Source organism: Ammospiza caudacuta, chromosome 5 (assembly GCF_027887145.1).
Source record: "Ammospiza caudacuta isolate bAmmCau1 chromosome 5, bAmmCau1.pri, whole genome shotgun sequence".
In the NCBI taxonomy this organism is placed as follows: domain Eukaryota; kingdom Metazoa; phylum Chordata; class Aves; order Passeriformes; family Passerellidae; genus Ammospiza; species Ammospiza caudacuta.
Window position 1 is genome coordinate 6,471,645 of NC_080597.1, and position 20,000 is coordinate 6,491,644.

The following is a 20,000-nucleotide window of genomic DNA, read 5'->3' on the forward strand; positions in this document are numbered from 1 at the left end:
GGATTTGCAGAATAACTTTTAATAAAGTCAGAGCAGGCCATGAAATGCCAGAAGGGATGCATTCAGTTTGGTTCAGAATATCTCAGAATGATGCTGAAAATGTTATTGTTGTCCCTAGGGTTGCAGTCACAAGAGAACCAGGGAGGCTCAAGCGTAAAAAGGAATTGGATAGATAAGAGATGTTCAGTTTAAAGTGTTGATGGATGAGAATGAGATGAAACAGAGACAAAAGGGAATAGATCAGAGAAAATAAATTGGATGGCTGTGATTATATTTTTCTCATAATGCAAAGACCAGGAGATAACTAGTAGTGCTGAGAACCCAGAAGATTGTAACTGGTCTGAGAAATCTATTAAAGAAAAAAAAATGTTCCCTTCTCAGACAAAAATAAACTGTTACATGCTGCTACAGGAGGGACCAGGGGAGAGAGAGGGGAAAAAAAAAACCCAAACCCTGGCATTTAGATGTGTGGGAAGACTATCTCACAAGCCAAGAGGTTAGGTGAGCAATGCATCTTTATGCTGTCCTTGGACAAGGCTTACCTTGAGAGAGTCCTGCTGTGTTGTCCAGCCTGGGGCATCTTTCTGCAGCTCCTGATGCTGAGCCAAACTGCAGATGTGTTGGGAGACACACCTGGCTGGGGCAGAAAAGCAGGTGCTGTCCTGGGGGGCTGCCATGAGTTGTGGGTCATAGCTGGCTGATGCTTTCCCCCTTTCTCCCAGGGACTGTGTGGCCCTGTGCTTCCTCAACAGTGGCACCAGCTTTGTGGCTGGCTTTGCCATCTTCTCCATCCTGGGCTTCATGGCAGAGGAGCAGGGTGTGCCCATTGCCAACGTGGCTGAGTCAGGTGAGTGAAGGCCCTGGTGGGATGGGGCTGTGGGAGTGCTGCCACTGGGGGATGCCTGCAGCTGCAGATTCCCATCCCTTGCTTTCTGCCTCCAAATGCGGGGAGAAAGGAGTGTACACTCATGAAGTACTGAGATGCAGTAAGTTTGAGCCCAATAAAAGCTGCCTCTAAGGGTGAGGGCTGGGGTTAGGCAGCTGCTGTCTCTTGTGGGGAGGGTGCTGAGGTGCCTGCATGGCAAACACCCAGGCTTGTGCTGTGCTCCCTGGCCTCAGAGGCTTCCCCTGGCTCCAGGCCCTTGCCACAGTGAAGAAGCCAGAGGTTGCTGTGTCCCCTCACCTCCTTTCCTGCTTCTCCCTCACTGCTCAGGAGCCTGAGTTTCATGCACAGCACAGGTATTACTGGAGTGAGAGGCTGCATGGCCCCAAGCTGTGCCTTGGCTGGGTGGCTGCCTCGGGCAGGACTGAACCAGCTGTGCTGTGCTGCTGCTGTGGCATTGCTCTGAAAGCCCTTCTCCCTGCAGGGCCTGGCCTAGCATTCATCGCCTACCCTCGGGCTGTGGTCATGCTGCCCTTCTCCCCACTCTGGGCGTGCTTCTTCTTCCTGATGGTTGTCTTGCTGGGACTGGACAGCCAGGTAAAGCTGCAGGAGCAGAGTGACTCCCTACCAGACAAAAGCCTCTGTCTCTTCAGGACAGGCTTCAGCTCGGCTGAGGGGGAGCCAGTGGGGCTGGGAAGCTGGCCAGGATGGGCTGACAGAGGTGGGATCTCTGCTTTTTGCAGTTTGTCTGCGTGGAGAGTCTTGTGACAGCTCTTGTGGACATGTACCCCACCATCTTCCGCAAGAAGAACCGCCGGGAGACCCTCATCCTGGTGGTCTCCATCCTCTCATATCTGGTTGGCTTGGTGATGCTCACAGAGGTATTTTGGGCTCAGACCACCTGGTACTTGAGAGGACAGACTGGGACTTGGTGGGTGGTGAAGTCTTACACTGGGGCCGAGAGCTTGCTGCTAAGTCCCATCCTGCTGCCCTGCCCTTCTCATGCCATTCGTGTTTTCCCTTCCAGCCCTTACTCCTTGTGCCAGTCACAGTCCTGATACTTCTCCTGCCAAGACTGATAGCTGGAGCTCTGGGCAACCTATGTTTTGGTTATAAATTTATCTTGACACAGACCAAACCTTTACAGCTGTAGCCTGTTGCACGAGAAGGGGAGTGCCCTTGTCATTCTCTTTCTTCCTGAATGGAGCTACAGGAATGTTTGCTATAAGAAAACTTGTCAGGCCTCAGGGCACCCCTTCTCTATTATACTGATATCCTCTGTATTCCCCTTGTAATTGCCTGGGAGCTAAACTGTTCTTGTTTAAAACTTTGAACTCTACCTAGCAATATGAGTGTGTGGATTGCTGCTGCCAGAATGCTCTTGGCACTTTCTGTTTTCATTTGGGCATAACTTTTGGAAAAGCTGTCTCTGATGTTGTGCATGCAACATTGTGCCTGGATTTACCCATAGGCTTGTTTTGGAGGCAGCCCTACAGACCTGGGCAGTGAAATAGCCAGGCTGCATGCAGTTATTTCCTTCTGCAAATTGGGACTTCAAAGTCAATCAGATGGATTGTGTATCTTAAAGGGGGGTTTCCATCCTCACTTCCAGCTACAAGAGTTGCCTAGGTTTTGTCTTCTCCTAAACATCCCCACAATCTCTGGCAGTCAGTTGCCATCTGCTGTGCTGCCCTGCATTGAAATGAAGGGTTGCAGAGACTCCTGAGAACAGCAGGGTGGCTGCATGTCTCTGTTGGGCCTTGTGCACAAGGGATATGCCTTTTCTCTAGGCTAAAACTAGAGAGGGAGGTTCCTCCAGCTCTGGGGGAGATACTGAGTTTGTTTTCTGCTCTGGTTCTAGCTCTTTGCCTGATTGTTCTCCCCTCTCTCTCCCCTTGCTGCCCACTTGGGCCTTCCCAGGGTGGCATGTATGTCTTCCAGCTCTTTGATTACTATGCTGCCAGTGGCATGTGCCTGCTCTTTGTGGCCATCTTTGAGACTCTCTGCATTGCCTGGGTCTATGGTGAGTATGAACTGGGGGGATGTCCACAGCTCTGGCCTCTCACAGTCTGGTCTGGTTCATTCTCAAAATTTTGGTCGGTAGCTTAACTTGGTAGTTGTTTTGTAGTGCAAGGCAGAATCTAAACCTTTGCTTTGGTGCCTCTGGACTCAACTGGCAGGGACTTCCTCACAGGAACAACCTGGGGGATCTGCTTGGCAGATATCCCCTGCATGCTCCTATGTGTTCCTGGGTTTGAGATGCTCCTTCCTTGGGAAATTGGAGCTATCTGAAAAATCTTTTCTCAACCTGTGTTCAGAGGGCTTGAGACTCAAACATTTTGAGAGCTCTCTCTCACAGTCACCGGATATGGGTAAAACCTGTGCTGAAGTCCTAGCCTTGGAGAGGCTGAGGGGCTGGCCCTGCTGACCTATTGAGCTGTTGTGGGAGGACAGGAAGTTAGTCCAGGACAAAGACTGAAGCTGACCACACTCCTGAGGAACTCCTGACCTGACTGGCTGCACTGAGGCTATTGCACCTAAAGAGTGATGAAGCAGGACCCTGGACTCGCAGACCCTGCTGCCCTCCTTCCCTGGTGGCAGAGAGGGATCCTATCCTTGCTGTCTTCTGCAGGTGCTGAGCGTTTCTACGATAACATTGAAGATATGATCGGCTACCGGCCGTGGCCCCTCATCAAATACTGCTGGCTTTTCATCACCCCTGCAGTTTGCATGGTGAGGACACTGAGGAGGAAGAGCTGTGGGGAGGAAGATGGGCAGAGCTGGGTGCCTCTGAGATACAGGCACCTACATATATACAGAGGGATGTGCATATATGTAGGGGGTTATATGGCCTGGACTATGGGGGCCATTTGTTATTTGTGCTTGTAGCTTTGGGGGCCATGTGTGGGGCCTAAAAATGGGGAGAGGCTCAGTTGTGACAGATGTGTTTGCTGTTGGGACAAGCTCCTTGATGTCATGACCAGTGTTGCCCTTTTGGGTTTTTGTTGTTGAAATGGCTCCTGAGATATTACAAAGTCTTTTTTCCCAGCTCCGTGACTGAAGAAGTTGAGATTTGTCAGTTCTGTTTTTTAAGGTTGTTTTTTTCTCTAATCTATTACACTTTTTCTCTGACCTGCTGAGATCTGTCTGGCAGGTCAGTTTATGGCACACTGACTGCCCTTGGGGTGGTGTTAACTTTTTTTACTAAGAACTACTTTATTTACAATAATTTTCCAAAACCTACCACCTATGTTAGACAGTCTGTCTCTCTTCTAAACCAAGCAAACAATGTCACCATCACAGCAGAAGATGGAGGACAAGAAGAAGAAGAAGGACAGAACACGCCCAGATTCCTCCATCTTGCTTCTTGAACCCTCATTCTAAATCCCCAAAATTCTACTTTTTCACCCTGTGACAAATTAGGTATCATTCTACTCAAACTCTTGTGGCTTGTAAATCTTCACACAAAGTTGGTAGTTTTTTCCATGGGCTAAAATCGAAGGCACAGGTGTTTTTGACTCCATACCAAGGACTTTGAGCCCCTTGCCAGGGTCTAGAGGCATCCAGGGCTGTCAGAGGAATGTCCTGGGTCCTGACATTGCCTGTGGGGGCTGTCCCAGCAAACCCTGTTTAATGGATGTCTGCTCTGTTGGTGCTCTGAGATGCTCCTTTTTACCATGAGTCTCTCTGGAGATATGTATTTACCAGGAAGACCTCTCTTTGCTCGTGGTGTTGATTTTTCTTTCTCTTGTTTTTCTTGGTCTCTTTCACCTTGCCAGGCAACCTTCCTGTTTTCTTTGATCAAATACACCCCGTTGACTTACAACAAGAAGTATGTGTACCCGTGGTGGGGAGACACTCTGGGATGGCTGCTGGCCCTCTCCTCCATGGTGTGCATCCCTCTCTGGGTTGTCTACAAACTCTCCACCATCAAAGGCTCACTCAGAGAGGTGAGGCTGGTGCTCTGGGATCAGGGCATGGGCTGTGCTTCTGTGTTGAAGCCCTGCAGTGGAATCACTTGTGTGTTGCAGGTTGATTAGGAAGGAGCCCAGAATAAATCAATTAAATGAGTTAATTGCTATAACAGACCTGTTTTTTTAAGTTCCACCAGGAAAAAGGTTATTAGATAGAGAGGATAAAGATGGTCTCCATGCTGCCCTTAATTGAGGACTTGCTCTGAGAAAGCTCCAGATCCCCTGAGCATTATGGTCAGCTGAGTTCACCAGTCTGTGCTGAGGCCATGGGGTTGGAATGGAGGGAATCACTGGGAATTTGGAGTTCCCGTCAGTCTTAGTGCTCTGGGTCTGTCCTGCTTCCAGAGTGATGCATTGCTGGTTGCCCTGTAATACACTGATGAGGCAGGGAGCTGGAAAACCAGGCCTTGCTCCAGATGAGCATCCTATCCCTGCCACATCTCATGATTTCAGGGTGAGATTTCACAAACAGTCCTGAACCCCCAGGACCCCGCTCATTTCCTGCCTCCTGCAAGTGTTCCAGAATGGGTTGTCACAGCAATGGGCCCCTGACCCCTGTGTCCAGCACACACAGGGAGGAGTGGGAACAGCTGCAGAGGCAAGGCTGCACAACATGATGTGGCATGACAGTAACCCCTTATGAACTTGTCCTAGTTAAAGCAAATCCTGTGTGCACAGGCTCTGTGCTGATGGAGGATGTGACCTGGAGGTACCTGATCATCAGCCTTCCTTCAGACTGTTTTCTATCCCTGGCCTGAAGCAAATGGAGGACAAAGCTTTGCTTCATGATCCCTGTGTTAGCTACCTCATGTGCTCAGTGCTTGCCATGGGACAAGTGGTTGGAAGATGAGTTTATCCCCTTGGTTTCTGAAATACTGACTGTCCTTATTTTGGATATGTCTGGCATTTAGTGAGCAGATCTGCAGGGGAGGGCCCAGGTCACTTTTTGTCCTTGCAGATGTTTAGTGCCTGTCTTTGCCTTCCAGAGGTTCCGCCAACTCACCTGCCCACTTGAGGACTTGCCTTCCAGGCCAGGCACAGAGCAGCCCCTTCCCTCTACCAGAGCTGGCCTCCTGATGCTGACAGAGCTGGAGTCTCATTGCTAGGACCAGTGTGGCTCTCCCTCCCTCCCCCCAGGATGGTTTCTATACAGCCTTTGCCACATGTTGGATAACGCAAGGATTCTTCGCTCACCAAGAAGAGAGGGATTTCTGGGCTGAGCTCCCTTCTCTGGAAGATTGGAAGAGCTGATGAAGAGGCTGCCATGAAGATGGTGTGTGTGGAGTTAGCAATGCACCTTAATTCTCTCCCTGGAGAGAGCTCTGAAGGGGCACATCAAGCACCAGTGTTCCTGAGCATCCCCAGGCTTCTGGTGGGCAGAAAGGAAGGACTGACCCTGAAGTAAAGTGTCAGAGTCAGAGCTGTGGCTCCAGTGTGGACTTTGGGAGCTTCTCCATACATTCCATTAAATCTATGTTTTTTCCTGACTAGATCTGCTCCGTCTCTATTTTGTCCCACTGGCATTCCTTGCCAACAGCATGTTAAGGTGAGATGTGTGTCAGCTGAGCTGTTCTGGGCACCCAGGTCTGGATCTCTGTTGCACTGGCACAGTGATATGGGAAAGGTGGCCAGAGGAGAGGAAGCTTGCTTAGGGTAGGAAGGAAAACAGGAAACAAGGGTTCAGAGCTTCTCTGAGTGGCAGGGCCGGGGTGAAGAGTGCAATGCCACCTTCTGCTGGAGCCACTGCCAGATCTCAGACAGAAATGTCATCTGTCTGATGAGTCACCAGGCTGTTCCTGGGGTCTGCAGCATGTGGATTTGTGTTTTCTTCTTGCAAGTGAGCGATCATGGGAAGCTCTCCCTCCCCTCTGCAGATGTATGTGTTTTTTAGTGCTGACTACCTTCCAGGTGCTCTGGAGCCGGTAATTTTGGTTTTCTGGTGAATGAAAGAAGGGCTGTGTGTTGGAAACAGAATCTGCATGTTATGTCAACAAACAGGGCCCCTAGTTTCCAGGCTGTTTGAGTAAAAGAAATAAAACTCAAAGCGCTTGTGTTGTAAGCGCTGTGGCCCCAGCATCCGAGGAGGGCAGCCAGAGGCCACGTAACCCTGGGAAGCTGGATGGCTCCCAGGAAACCCTGAGGGAGCTGGAGCCCGGACAGAGCTGAACCAGCAGCCGGAGGCGCTCGGCTTCCTGAAGCACACAAGGACACTGGTGGGCCAAGGCTTGTGCTGCCGCGGGCAGAGGAAGACGCGAATTAAAGGGAATTAGCGCAATCCGCTCCATAAGCCACAAGGTGGCCCCAGGCCCTCAGCCTTCGCTCGGGATGGGGTGGCGGAGGCGGCGGCGCCCGGCTGAGGGACGCTGGGCCCGGGGTCACGGTGACCCCGCCATGCCCCTCGCCCTCCCTGCCCGCTTCCCTGTGGAGGTTTTCTCTGAGGACATCTGCCTCCCTCAGGGAACCGTGATCTCAGAACCGTGCTCCCAGCTGTGGCACGAACGGGTTTACTCCTCTAGGCAATGTCAATTTCCCGAGTTTGTTATGCCTGGACTTAGTGTTCTTGGAGCCTGGAAACCTGAGATACATAGACACAGGTCTGTGTGGAAAGGAGTCACGGGCTTCTGCTGCTGGAGGCTGTGAAAGTGCGATGAGGGCCAGGTTCTGAGGGGATTTAACCTGCAGGAGGGAGCACCCGCAGAGCTGAGCCCTCCGGAGCTGCGCTGCCTCTCTTTTAGCAAACCTTATGTCACTGCCAGCCTGTCCTCCCTTTTCCCAGCCTATTTTCCACACGGACTGTGAGGTGCATGGGTTCCTTTTACTACCACGGGTTGCCCGCTTTGGTAGGTCTGCACCTCCCACATCAAAATTACAAGTTTCTGCATGCCTCCCTTCCTGCCTCTGGAAAACATCGGGAAGTTGGAGGTTACCACTATTTTCATGGGCACTACCACTGCTACCACTGTACTTTGTGGTGATGAGCTAAAGGTAGTAAAGAGCTGAGAAATCCAGGGAAAGCCCCTTTTGGAAGAGGCCACAGCGTGAGGGAAGATGGAGCCAACCAGCTGCCCTGCCACTTGGAAACAGAACTAGCTGGTAAAAATTACTTCTAAAAATAAGAGGACTGAGTTCAATACAGAAGTTCTAGCAACAGATGCTTTTATTCACATAATGTTAGCCTTAAACAGAATTATACTTTCATTTTCCAGTAATGTCTATAAGAGGTTTGTCCCACTGGGAAGATATTTCAACCATAATAGAAAACAGTAATTGTTTGCAGCTATCTCTAAAATCTGGCTGATGTAAAATTCTGCTTGGCTGCATATAGGCAAAGTGTGAATTTGCTGAAAGGCTTGTGACTTGCTTTGTTTCAAAATAGACTGGCGTCCAGTGAATTGGGCATGTGGTTTATTGATCTGGTTATATATGACCCAGGAAATCTCCCAGGCCTGTGCTCTCACATGACCCAATTGCTGTAAAGCTGTGGATGAGCTAGGTAGGTCAGATAAGCAAGAGAACCAAAGGTTTTGCTGAATACTCTTAAATAAGTGTCTTATTTCTGACATGACTTTAAGCAAAGTATTAGACTTGATGAGACCTGGCTTGAAATATGAACCAAGTAAATTCTATCTTGCTCATTGGAAAGGCTGATGGACTAAATTTGAAATTAATTTATTTGAAATTTCCAGACATGATTTTTTTTCACAGCACTTTTAAGAACCCATGCTTAAAATGAATTTTTGGTGAAATTTGGAATATGGCAATTTCAGCATACGGTGTTTGTTTATGATTTGGGATATGGTGAAATGGATTTTCATTGCCTCCAAGATCAGCGTTGCAGTCTGTGGAATTTGCACCATACTTTTGCCAGCTGGGGAGATGCTGATCTCCCTTTAGACAAGAGGTGTGTGGTCATTGGGTATTTCCCACCTTCAGAATCCAAAACCACCAATTAGCCTGAGAATTTAACCCATTACTTACTAGATAATAGTAGATAATAGGTATGGTATTAAAGAGCCTTTTTTTCACGGATTGTTTTGTGGGAGTGATCATGGTTTTTCAGTTTTGTTTGATTTGGTTTTTTTGGTTTTTTTTTGGTTGGTTGGTTTTGTTGCTTTTTTGGTTGGTCTTTTTTTTTTGGTGTTTTGAGTTTTAGTTTTTTTTTTTTATTTTTTATTTGGTTTTGTTTTTTGGTGTTTATTTTTTTTTTTTTTTCAAATGAGAAATTAACCTAAATATAAAGAAGTCCCTGAGATTCTGCCCCAGGTCATAGGTGCTTAGAAAGGATGTCCATCCATCCATCCATGAAAACCTGGCTCTGCTTTCCCTTTTTGTGTCAGTGGTGTCTGGGGACAAAACTCAGCTTTCTTTGTCCATGGATGGAGATGCTCACATAGGGCAGGGGAGAGACTTGAGATCTCGGGGACAGACCCATGGATGAGGATGCACCTACTGTCATGGAGAGCATCCCAAATCCTGGGATGTTTGAACACATGCTTGAGAGCTCTTTTCCTTTTGCCTTTAGTGCTAACTACAGGGCAGTTGCAGAGTGATGCATTGTGAGCTGTATTGCACATTATGGTGACAAGAAAAGTGGATGGGTTGGATGGTGCATAAAAGGAGAGAAGGGAGTAAAATAGGAGTGGTGCTGTGACTGCTGGAGCCTGTCAGGGTTCTGTGGAGCCTCATTAACTCTTGTTGCTTTGGTTATGTTCACTTGTGATTAGTTACAGTGAAACTGTGGTCAGGAGTCACAGGCTTACTCAAGCAGAAATTAGCTATAAACATGAAAAATAAATTATACCAATGCCTAGGGGAAAATCCCCTGGAAACATAGTGTTCAGTCAGCAAGGCGTGTTCTCAGATGAAGCAGCAGCGGAACTGTGCCCGTGGGGCAATCAGCAATTCACCTCTTTTGTTAGCAAAAGTGTTAAAAGATGGGATTAGTGGACAAATGAGGGCAGTGAAGGTTTCTCCTGTAGGTGACTCAGTGATGGGGCCCCTGTGTCCAACAACTGTCCCAGCAACAGCCTCTAATGTTTGTAAAGCACAATTTGGATTCACCCATAGGCTGTCATGCTGACAGACCCCTCCCAAAATCTGGGCTAGGGGGAGATTTGAGTCATTCTGGCTGGAAGCCTTGTGTGTTACGGGCTCAGGGGCTCAGTGCTGCCAGGGAACGTGGCCCTGGCGTGGGCTGAGGCTGGCAGCCTGCTTCTCTGGGTTGGCTCTGCAGGCATGTCAGAGCTGGCTGCTGGGAGCAAAGGGTGGGGACACCCAGGTGATGGGAAGAGCCAGCTATTCTGAGAAAAGAAATGGTAAAAGGAGAGGCAAGAGGGCATTGCCAGCTGGCAGGTGGTGAGCAGGGCGGGGAGGAGGACACCTTGGAGGAGGTGCAGGGCAGATCTGAGGTTGGGATCAGCCATCCTGCAGGTCGAAGGCTGAGTCCTGGTCTCCAGCTGCCCTGAGCCTGGTCCTTTCAAAAGAGAGTTTTCCTCGTCTGGTTGTGAGAGGGGATGGAAACCCGTGCAGCTGGCTCTGAGCTGGCAAATGCAGGGGGAGTGAGCCCCTCTGTGTGGTTGGACAGCAGTGCTTTCCCAGTTCTCCTGTGCTCCCTTGGGTGCAGTGATGGGGCTTGGGATGGGCCATGGGAGAGCTGTGGAGATCTGAGTGCTGCTGGTGTGTGACCTGCTCTTAACAGGGGCTCCCAGGGCTGGGAGGGATCATGCTGCCTGGGGAAGGGGTGCTTTGGACATTGCCAGCATTTATTGCAAGCAGTGCTTCTCTTGTGGGGATGAGTGTTTTAGAGCAACCTCACCCACACTTATGGAGGAGGAGCCCTCATTGTGGGGTGACCTGCAGTCAGATTGTCACATCCTTTAGCAAACCTGTTCTACCTACACAGCTCCTGCTCAGGGCTGGCTCTGCCAGCAAAGGTGGCAGCTGATGGTCAGGGAGTGCATCATCCCTTTCTTTGCTCTCTCCTGGGATGGGTCTGAGCACGGTTTGTACCCCCCCCAGCTGAGCTGCTCAGAACGTGATTTTTGCTTTTCAGTCTGGGTCATCACACCAGTGAAATCACTCACATGGAAGCTGGTGTGGTGAGATAAATGTGTCCCTACCCTTAGCAGGATTAAAAAACCCTGTGAATTATTGCCTGGTGGGAAGTTCTGAAGTCTGAGTGTAACTTCTAGTACCTCCAGGCTGGCAAACAGAAATAGCCCTTTTTTCCCCTCCTAGAGAATGACTTTCACACGTTGCTGGATAAAGTTTTCATTTAGGTTGGCTTTCTTCTTGTTTTACCTTAATGTCACAGGTCATTTCCCATCTACAGCTTTGCAAAACCCCTGCCATGTTCCTGTGAAACGCTTCGGTATAGATAAATCAAGTTTTTAGGTCAGCTCTGCTTACCTAGGCTTATCTTAATCCCCTTTTCATATGTGGATAACCTCTATTGCACCTTTTCCGCAGTTGTGCTGGGTCATGCCAGTCCTCTGTGACAGGACAGGCAGTGACACTGTCCTCCACGAGTAGGGTCAGAGGCAATGCAGAGCCAGCACATGCTCCTTCACCTTGCAGTCTTTCAGGACTTTGGAGATGGCCCCAAAAAGGCAGAATATGGAGCCTGTCCTGTCTGATATCGATGCCAGATCTCACAAGGAAAGAATCAGCCTGTATTTCTTTGGGTATGGGACCAATCCACTCAACCAGCCTGTGGGGGAGGTGATAGCCAAGAGCTTCGAAAATGGCATACTTGGAAAGTTTAATCCCAAAAAAAGCCCCAAGTAAATGGAGATGATTTCCCTTACTGCCTCCAGAACTGGCCTCAGTGGTTTATCCTTAGGATCTCCCTCAGTCCAGGGTTGATTCCCCTGATCTCTCCAGCCTCATTTGTCCCCAGGGCAATCCAGCATGCTCTAATGGGATCTGATTCACTGCCTTCTAGCACCTGTGGAGGATTTTCTGGAGACACCATTATAAACGACCTCTATAGAGAGTGTGCAGGCAGGTAAATCTACTTCTTCCCCACACTGGCATTGAGGACTTTTGTCAGCTCCTGTAAGCTTCCCACTGAGGGGCTGAGAAATGCTCCTCTGGTGAGTGCAAAGCCTGGCATGTGCTGGATATGTCCCACGTTCCCTCCTGCATGCTGCTCTGGTTTGACCACATGGGAGCATGAAAAGATCAATAGGAATTTGGCAGGCACATAAGCAGACAAAGCAAAACACAAAAGAGTGATAGCATTAAACAGAACCATTAAAAAAAGGGAAGAGCTGAGCTGAAGTATCTTGAGAAAAACGGTGTAACTGGAATGCCTGCTACTGGTGTTGGTCATGAGAAGTGCGTCAAAGCTGAGATGGACCCAAAGAAAGCTGCCAGGGCAAAACCACAGAGGGATTGCTCACTTCTAGTGAGCACCCAGACACTGTAAAGACTCCAGCAGTTGCCTCTCCTTGCTGACAGAGCTCTGTCCCTGAGCTGTGTTTGTATTCTCAGCATATGGCACAGGCATGGAGGGGTCTGCATGACCCCAGAGCAAATGCTCCTTCTTCACCCACGCTCTGCCTTTTGCTCCACCTGCCTGATGGTGTTGGTGAGACTTGAGCTTGGCCACAGAAGGTTAAATGTAATGCTCTGTGGAGATTCATTCTGTAGGATGACATTGAGGGATGCCCCTATCCCACTAAAGTGGTGGAGCCCTAGAGCAGTGGGAATATGTGGCAGCCAGCCTGGGCCATGCTGTGGGGTCTGCCAAGGGAGAGTTCCTGCCCTGCAGAGGTCAAGAGGACATGGAGTTACTCTCTGACTGCTGTAGTTGATATTTACAAACTCTGGGCCTTCACCCTGCCTGCCTGTGGCTGCTTTCTCATCTTGCTTTCTTGTCAGGGCCACAGTTCAAGGTTTGGAGAGGTGCATGTTGTAAGGGAACAGGGGAGAAAGTTCTGCCCTGATGCACCTCCCTTCCCTACGTCCCACCACCCACGCACGAGCTGGGTGATAATTTGGTGGGGGGAGCTGCTGGAAGGGGTGGGACAGGAGGAGGAGAGAGGGTAGTCTCTGCCTTAACTCTTGCTGTATCTGGTTGGCAGTCAGTGGATTCCCTGCCTGGACTGCAGTGGGACGGGAGGGGCTTGCCTGGGGGAGACCTGCGCTGGGCTCGGGTGAGTTGGGCGTTTGCTCGTTGAGCGGATCTTGGCTGGGTGTTTGTGTCACCCTGGGAGTGCCATGGCTCCGTCCTCCCACAGCCAGCTGCTTGCTGTGCTCTGGAGAGCGGGCCAGCACATCTGCAAGGGCAAAATCTTCCCAAGGTTCAGTAAAGCAAGAGTGAGATGGACAATAAGGAGGAAATAATCGATTCGGATCAACCCCGGGAAGAGGTTTTTCTTTCAATGGTTCCTTTGGAAAAAGAAAGGACAGGCTGAGATGCTGCACAGGGGGCACCAGGAAGCTGAGAGCAAAGAGATGCCTGAAGGATGGGTAATTGATCCTGAAGGTTGTGGCAACAGAGAAAAAGGGAGAGAGTGATGGATAAGTACTCAGACAGCAGAAATATTGAGAACAGAGACAACAGTGAGCGAGACAGGGGCAGGGATGAAGGGCAGAGCTGGCTGGTTGATAATAGGTACAGGAGCCAAGGCACTGGGATTGGAGTGGGCTGTAGGCATTTCAGCCACTGCCAGCATGAGTCCTCTCCTCCTGTGCTGCCCTGCAGAGGTGCTGACCCCAGTGCATTGACTTGGGAGCTGCAGTTTTTAAAGATGAGCCTGGGAGTGCACTTCTTGTTCTTCTGGCCCCAGTGTTTTTATCAAATTTGTTCCTGTAGGGCTGAGGCAGGGAGACAGCACAGTTTCTGCATGTGCTAAACTCTTGGGATCTGTGGGCATATTTGTGAACAAATGCAGGCAGAACACATGAGGGTTTCATAACACCTGATCTGTGTCTTCTTAAATCAACAGTGCTTTTAAAGTAATCACTACTAATCAGGGCTTTCATCTCATGCCAGTGGAAATACCATTGCCCTAGTTTTTCCTCTTTGACAGCTGGTGATACGAGAGGCTGAACCTTGGACCTGACCTTTGCAGCTCTGCAGCAGCCCAACTTTTCTGGATTCCTGGTTGCAGATGTGCTCCTTGCAGAGAGCAGGCTAAAGAGCCTGTGCTGTTTCTCTACCTGGCTGTGGTCCTGGGCAGGCTAGAGCAAAGTTTGGGTGCCCCAGGCTGGAGAGCAGCTACCAGGCCCCTTGGAGGGTGTAGGTGGGATGCAGTCATGGCAATTATGGCAGGAACTGCTGGAAAACACTTAGGCACTGCTGGAGTCGTGGTCTCCATGCACCTGTGCCTGTGCTGGTTTCACCTGATGTGAGTTGTCCTGAGCACCACCTGGAGTTGGCTGAGTCTGCCCAGGGTCTGACACAGGGTGCTGGGCTTGTGCAGGGCTGAGCAGGGAGCACAGTGTGGGGACAATCATGGCAGGGAGCCCTGTGGCCCTGCTCTGTGCTGGCCACACACATGTCTGTGCTGAGGGACCAGGCTGTGCCACACACACTGTTGGCTCCCCTCACCTCCCTGCTGGGAAGCATGAGACAATGTGTTATCCCTCAGCTTACCCTGGCTTTTGGAAGTGTCTTGCTTGAGTGCTCTTCCCCTGTGTTTCCTGTTTCTCATCACTGACAGCAAGTGTCCCCAGGCTGTGCTTTTGGGAGGTCAGGCAGGGTGTGCCTACCTGGAGGAGCTTAGATACCAGTGTGATGCAAAAATTCCCTGTGCTGCTCTCCCTCCTCTGGACCTCGGCCTGCAGTGCTGGCTCCTCTGCTCTCCTGCTCCAGCAACTTCACTTCCCACTCTTCCCTCAGCCCTCACCCCCAGCTGCAGGGATGGCAGCAGCTGGCCAAGCAGGGCTGGGGCTGGCAGCCTCCATCTCTTCATCTGACATGCCCAGGGCTGCTGGCTGGCATCGTGCTCCATGGAATTGCTGCCCCAGAGAGGTGGGAGCCCTGCAGGCACCCTGCAGGCTCTGTCTTGTCCCTTGGAGCACCCCTGGGCTGCACCCCAGGTCGCTGCCCCGTTATGCAGGGACCTGTTTGCAGAGTGAGTGCTGGAGCAGCGTGGCTGTCACCCTGTGTGCCATTCACCTGCTCTGCTCTCCAGCCAGTGACAGGAGCCGTGCTGACCACATGCTTTGGCTGCACACAAGGGCTCTGAGCCAGCCCAATGCAGCCCCAGGACTTTGGTCTGACAGCCCCAGCCATGGGGTAGGTGGCTCTGGGGGCTCCACTGGGGCCTGGCTGGATCTGTGGCTGTACCAGCCCTATTGCTGGTGCTCTGTAAGAAGAATGGATCCTGCTGTGGCTGGCCCTCCTGCTGTGTTGCACTGCATGTAGCCTGAGTGGAGGTCATGAGATTGTCTGGTTTGGTACAAAGCCTGGTTTCTAGTCCTATTTAGACACCATTTATGGACTTCATCTGTTAGTCTTGATTTTTTTTCTAGGCTAGAGAAAGAAACCACCTCTGTGTCTCTGTAGCCCAGAGCAGGGATTGTGATCCATGGGCACCAACAGAGACTCATCTGGCTCTGGGAATAACAGCCTACCTTGCTTTTAGCAAGAGATTTGCACTGATCCTCAGAAAAGTCCAGCCACTGTTAGAGGCTTCGGAGGGTCTCCTGTCCAGCAGCAGAAGTCAGAGCAGGACCCATTTTGCACCCTCCTGCACTGGGGTGTGTGCTCTGAAGAGTGATGCTCTATAATCCTTGCATCTTGTATTGCAGATGTCCATGGCATCAGTGAGCTCACTCATGAGGAACTCACAGTTCCTCATCTCATTCTTTCTGGTGTCAGTAAGTAGCAAACTCACTGCACAAGCATTGCTCTTATTTCACACTGGAGAAAACATAGGTAGGATCTGATTCTTGGAACAGTCTCTTGTGCCTCATGAACGTTGCTGAACAGATGCTTTGAGAATACCCTGCAGCCCACAGAACCTGGAAGTTAATTAGAAAGTGTAAAGAAGCCAACTAACTTTCAATTGCTTGAAATGAAAGGCATTTTAATTTCAACTGCTGTCCTGGAGTTGATCAGTTTTTCTCTTTGTACATCTTTCCTTGCTTTTCTCTGCTATGCAGCTGGAGTGAGCCATTCTCCAGCAGCATTCTGATTTGGAAACAGCTGTCTCTGCTCGTGTAGCTGCTCTCAGATTGGCTGGAAAGCACTTTGCTTCCACTGCTAATATTGTCCATCTTGCAGAGATGACCGATCCCAGCAGCAGCCCCCATGCACTAATTGACCCGGGCTGGCTCCTTGAGCTGCACCTCGGCGCTGCTGCTCCGTGCTGAGCCCTGATTTTCTGTCTCTGCTCCCGCCCCCGCCCCCTGCCATCAGAATGCAGCGCAGGCTTTCAGCTGCTGACTAACTGCTGGCTCCGGTTGCGCAACCCGAGAATTTTGTGTGTCCTCCTGCTCCTCCTTTTGTAACACAGCCCGGTCGTCTTGCTTCCTGATTCCTCCCTTCCCATCTTAAATTGCAGTTTATGTGCTTGGTTGCTGCTTGTTTCAAAATGAAACCAAGAAATATAAATGCACTGCAGCTGTCTGCGTTGTCACCTGTGATTCTGCGGTTCAGGCAGTGCCTTCGAGTGTCCAAGGGAGCTTTAGCACTGTGATTCCTCTCATAAATGTTATCAGCTGCTTTTTAGAGACATTTCTGTCTGCTGTTCCCTCTGTTTCACTATTCCTTCTGGAGATTGTCCTCATCTCATTTGCCTTATGATAAAACAGCAAAATAGGTCAAACGGAGGATGTTAACTTCCCAGCAGTAGGAACTCTTGTTTGATAGCAGTCAGGAACAGGCAGTAAGTTTGCAGAAATAAAAGCTTTAAGAGAATTGCTATTGGCTTCTTCCTCTGGTGCCAAAACTCCAGGTGGCTTCTCTCTCATCTTGTCTCGCTCTTGTTCTTTGTCTCACCTGAGGAACTTTGAAAAAGCCCTTTTTTACCCCGAGAAAGGCTGAGGATAGCACTGTATTTTGCTTCAAATGATGCTTTTTTTTCTCCTCTTTTTCTTATTACCGCCTCTCCCCTTCAGTGGCATCTTGTTTCCAAGCAAAGCCTGTTCTCCTGCATATCTGCATTGTGTGTTCAGCACATCATGGGCAACTGCTGAGTGACCACAGTGCTTCAGAGATGTCTTTGGTTTTCCTTGCCTTTTGTGGATCCCATGGTGGTAGATGTGGGACAAACACAGTCCAAAATTTGTGACCAAGGGGAGACTGTTGCTTCATTCAAATGTTCAAGAATGGAACTTGTTGCTCTGGGTCTATAGCTGCCTGCATGCTGCCTTCTCTCTTTCTAGTCAGTCTCTTCTCTCAGTCCTGAAGGAATCCAGGTGTATTCTTGTTTTCCCAGCCATAAATCTTTTGGGGAAAAAAATTGTGGCCATCTCCATTTACCAAACCCAGTAGCAAATACTGTACCATTTCCTATGCAGCTGCATAGAGGGAGATCACTGCTCTCTGTGGGAAGATGACAGACTACAGGTCATTTCTGTGAAGGGCAAAAAAACCCCATCTCCTCCAAGTGCTGAGGGCTGGAAATACAGCAGAGCACCTCTACAAGAGATGGGGGGTCAGAGGGAGCTGAGGAGGGAAGGTGGTGGTGGGGAGAAGCTCCAGGGGCAGGATAGACTCTGTGGATTGCATCAAGATGGCATTTTTAGCAGTTGGGAAAACTTTGTGGCAGAGGAAAAAAGAGGCTGGGAATGAACTAATCATAGGATTTTTCTCCAAACTTTGGTGAAGGAGCAGCAGAAAAAGTGCAGGCAAGCAGTGAGGGGCACAGTCTTTACTCCAAACTCATGTATTAGGGAGGGAGCAACCAAAGGAAGAGGAAAATGTTTGCCTGTTGGGGAGGATGTAACCCAGTAGGTGGCTGTGACTGCTGTGGGAGAACCAAATTGTTCCTAGCTGGAAACAAGAAGTTATTTGAGTCCCCATCTGGCCTAAGAACATATAGAGCAGGGGCACAGTAGGATTAAATGTTTGGGAAAAGAGCCAGGAGGTGTATGAATAGGCTCTCTCATAGAAACAGTAGACGAAGCAGAGAGGGAAGTAGTGGGGATGTGTAATGTGCATGGCTTAGTCTGGGAAAGGAGAAGTTGTATTTCATGCCATGAAGAGCCAGAACTTTAGGCACCAGTTTAATCCACCATCTGTTCCCACTTGAAAAGATTTGATTTCATAGCCAGGGTGCTTTCCCCCTTCTTAAAATATGAAAATGAAGGCACAAGTGCTGTGTCTCCCCTGCTGCTCTGTGTTTCTCCCAGCTGTGTTCCTCCTCATTGCAGCATCCCAAATTCTGTCCTTCATGTTGGCCTATTCAGGAGTCAGAGGACAGATAAAAAGTCCTGATCCAAGTGTCCCTGAGCTGGAGGTTGGTGACAGGGTTGGGGCTGTGGCTGGCACTCATACATTCCCTTGCCAGGGCTAGGTGAGAGGAGGTGATTCTCTGATTGTGACCTTCCTCTGCACTTATGTGTGAAACAGGTCTCACAAAAATGAAATAAACCCACAAATATTAGTAGAAATAGGCTGGCTCTTGGATCCACCTTACATTAAAAGAATAAAACCAAAGAATTAGCTAGGCTTGTCCTGTCAGCTTCCTGGGACATCCTCACAAACCCAGACTTAAACATCCTGCACTTGATAATGTGCCCTGGACTGCAGCAAATGGGAATGTGCCAAGGACCGTGACAGATCAAACATGTTTCATTAAGTACGTGTTGCTTTTTCTCTCACATTTGACAGTGCGTGGAGCTCTGCTCCTCTGAGACGAGGAGGCTCTGCTGCAGCATTGGAATAAACTGATTAGCCAGCTAGCAGGCCTTGCTGCAGGCAGGCACGGGGGAGAAGAGCCCTGCCTGGGCTCCAGAAGCTGAGAAATGGCTGGCAGGAGGACCTGGTGATTCCATCTCCCAATCCTACCCAGCAGAAGGGATAAGTGAAGGGGGAAAATCTGGGACTGCTGGGGAGCTGCAGCTGCAAGCCAGCATTTAGGGTGTGTGCCTTGATTCCTGGGCTCCACCACCTTCTTTAAATGTGGGGTTAGAGGTTTGTTAGGAGCCTGTCAGAGGGCTGATTCACCTTCCCACTCTCAGGTAGATCCACAGGTGTTGTAGCCCTTGGTGGTTTGGATCAGTGCAAGCCATACCAGCAAATAGTTGCTTTCCAGCATATGGACCATAAAGGACAAGGGCTGGAGATAAAACAGAGCTTGCTTCCTCAGTGCCCTCGTGCATCTGCATTTGCACCAAAACTAGTGCCCACTGCAGTACTACCCATATATAAGCTATTACTGGCAATAGTTCTCAAAACCTCTCAAATTTAACAGGGACCAAGATCTCTCTGCCTTGTTTTTGAAAAGCCTGGAGGATGATCTTCACCAGCCCTTGACTGCTCTCCTCTATGGTTTATGTCCCCCTGATCTTGTTGCAGCTCCTCTTACACTGGTTGGTGTCTCACATGAGACTCAGTTCTCCATTCAGCATCCATGGAAATCTGCTGCTGGTAGCAAAGCAAATAGGATGAGCCCTTCAGGAGAGCAGATGGGGGAACAAAGCCTGTTGTTGCCTAGGGCATTTAGAGAGCAATTGGTGTGTTACACTGTGAGATCTGATTTCCTTTCATTACTTGAAAAACAGGCAGGAAACATGGCTGTGTCAAAGAACTACTTGTTCTGCTGTGAACATTCATTAGAAGTTGTCTTTTCATACACAAGCATCATTCTTTGCCCCAGGGCCTGATATATCCAGAGGGTTAGAATTTAGGAAATTATTTCCTTTACAGAGCTGAGACACTGATAATGATGCTGTCTTGTGTGGATAAGTGTGAGCATGGCCCACCAGCTCCTGCTCTTGCTTCCTCCTTGCCTCATTGAAAACTGTACCCAAACAAGTGCCATAGCTGTTTGGGACAGTTAGATGTCAGGGTTTACACTTGCTCTTATTTGCAGTTAGGTCAGGTTCCCTGGCAGTCCCTCCTCACCATGAGATGGCTCATACCTGGTGTTTGTCCAGAGGGACATGGTTGGAGAGACACAAGGCACAAGGAGGGAGGGAATAGTTTGGCATCATGCTCCTGGTGCACCGTCCTGGTGCAA

General features: G+C 49.7%; 2 protein-coding genes across 2 annotated transcripts in view; both read left to right on the forward strand.

Moving 5' to 3' along the window:
- Positions 1 to 6,347, forward strand: part of SLC6A13 (solute carrier family 6 member 13) — a 32,344-nt gene extending 25,997 nt beyond the window's left edge. The window contains 7 exon segments of the mRNA XM_058806157.1: positions 723 to 847; positions 1,368 to 1,480; positions 1,627 to 1,764; positions 2,804 to 2,906; positions 3,516 to 3,616; positions 4,663 to 4,833; positions 5,844 to 6,347. Of these exon segments, the coding sequence (XP_058662140.1) occupies positions 723 to 847; positions 1,368 to 1,480; positions 1,627 to 1,764; positions 2,804 to 2,906; positions 3,516 to 3,616; positions 4,663 to 4,833; positions 5,844 to 5,963 (871 nt within the window). The 3' untranslated portion in view covers positions 5,964 to 6,347.
- An 8,718-nt stretch (positions 6,348 to 15,065) lies between these two features.
- The window catches only part of SLC6A12 (solute carrier family 6 member 12), a 33,462-nt gene continuing 28,527 nt past the window's right edge, over positions 15,066 to 20,000 (forward strand). The window contains exon 1 of the mRNA XM_058805332.1: positions 15,066 to 15,106. Within this exon, the coding sequence (XP_058661315.1) occupies positions 15,066 to 15,106 (41 nt within the window). The remainder of the gene's footprint in view (positions 15,107 to 20,000) is intronic.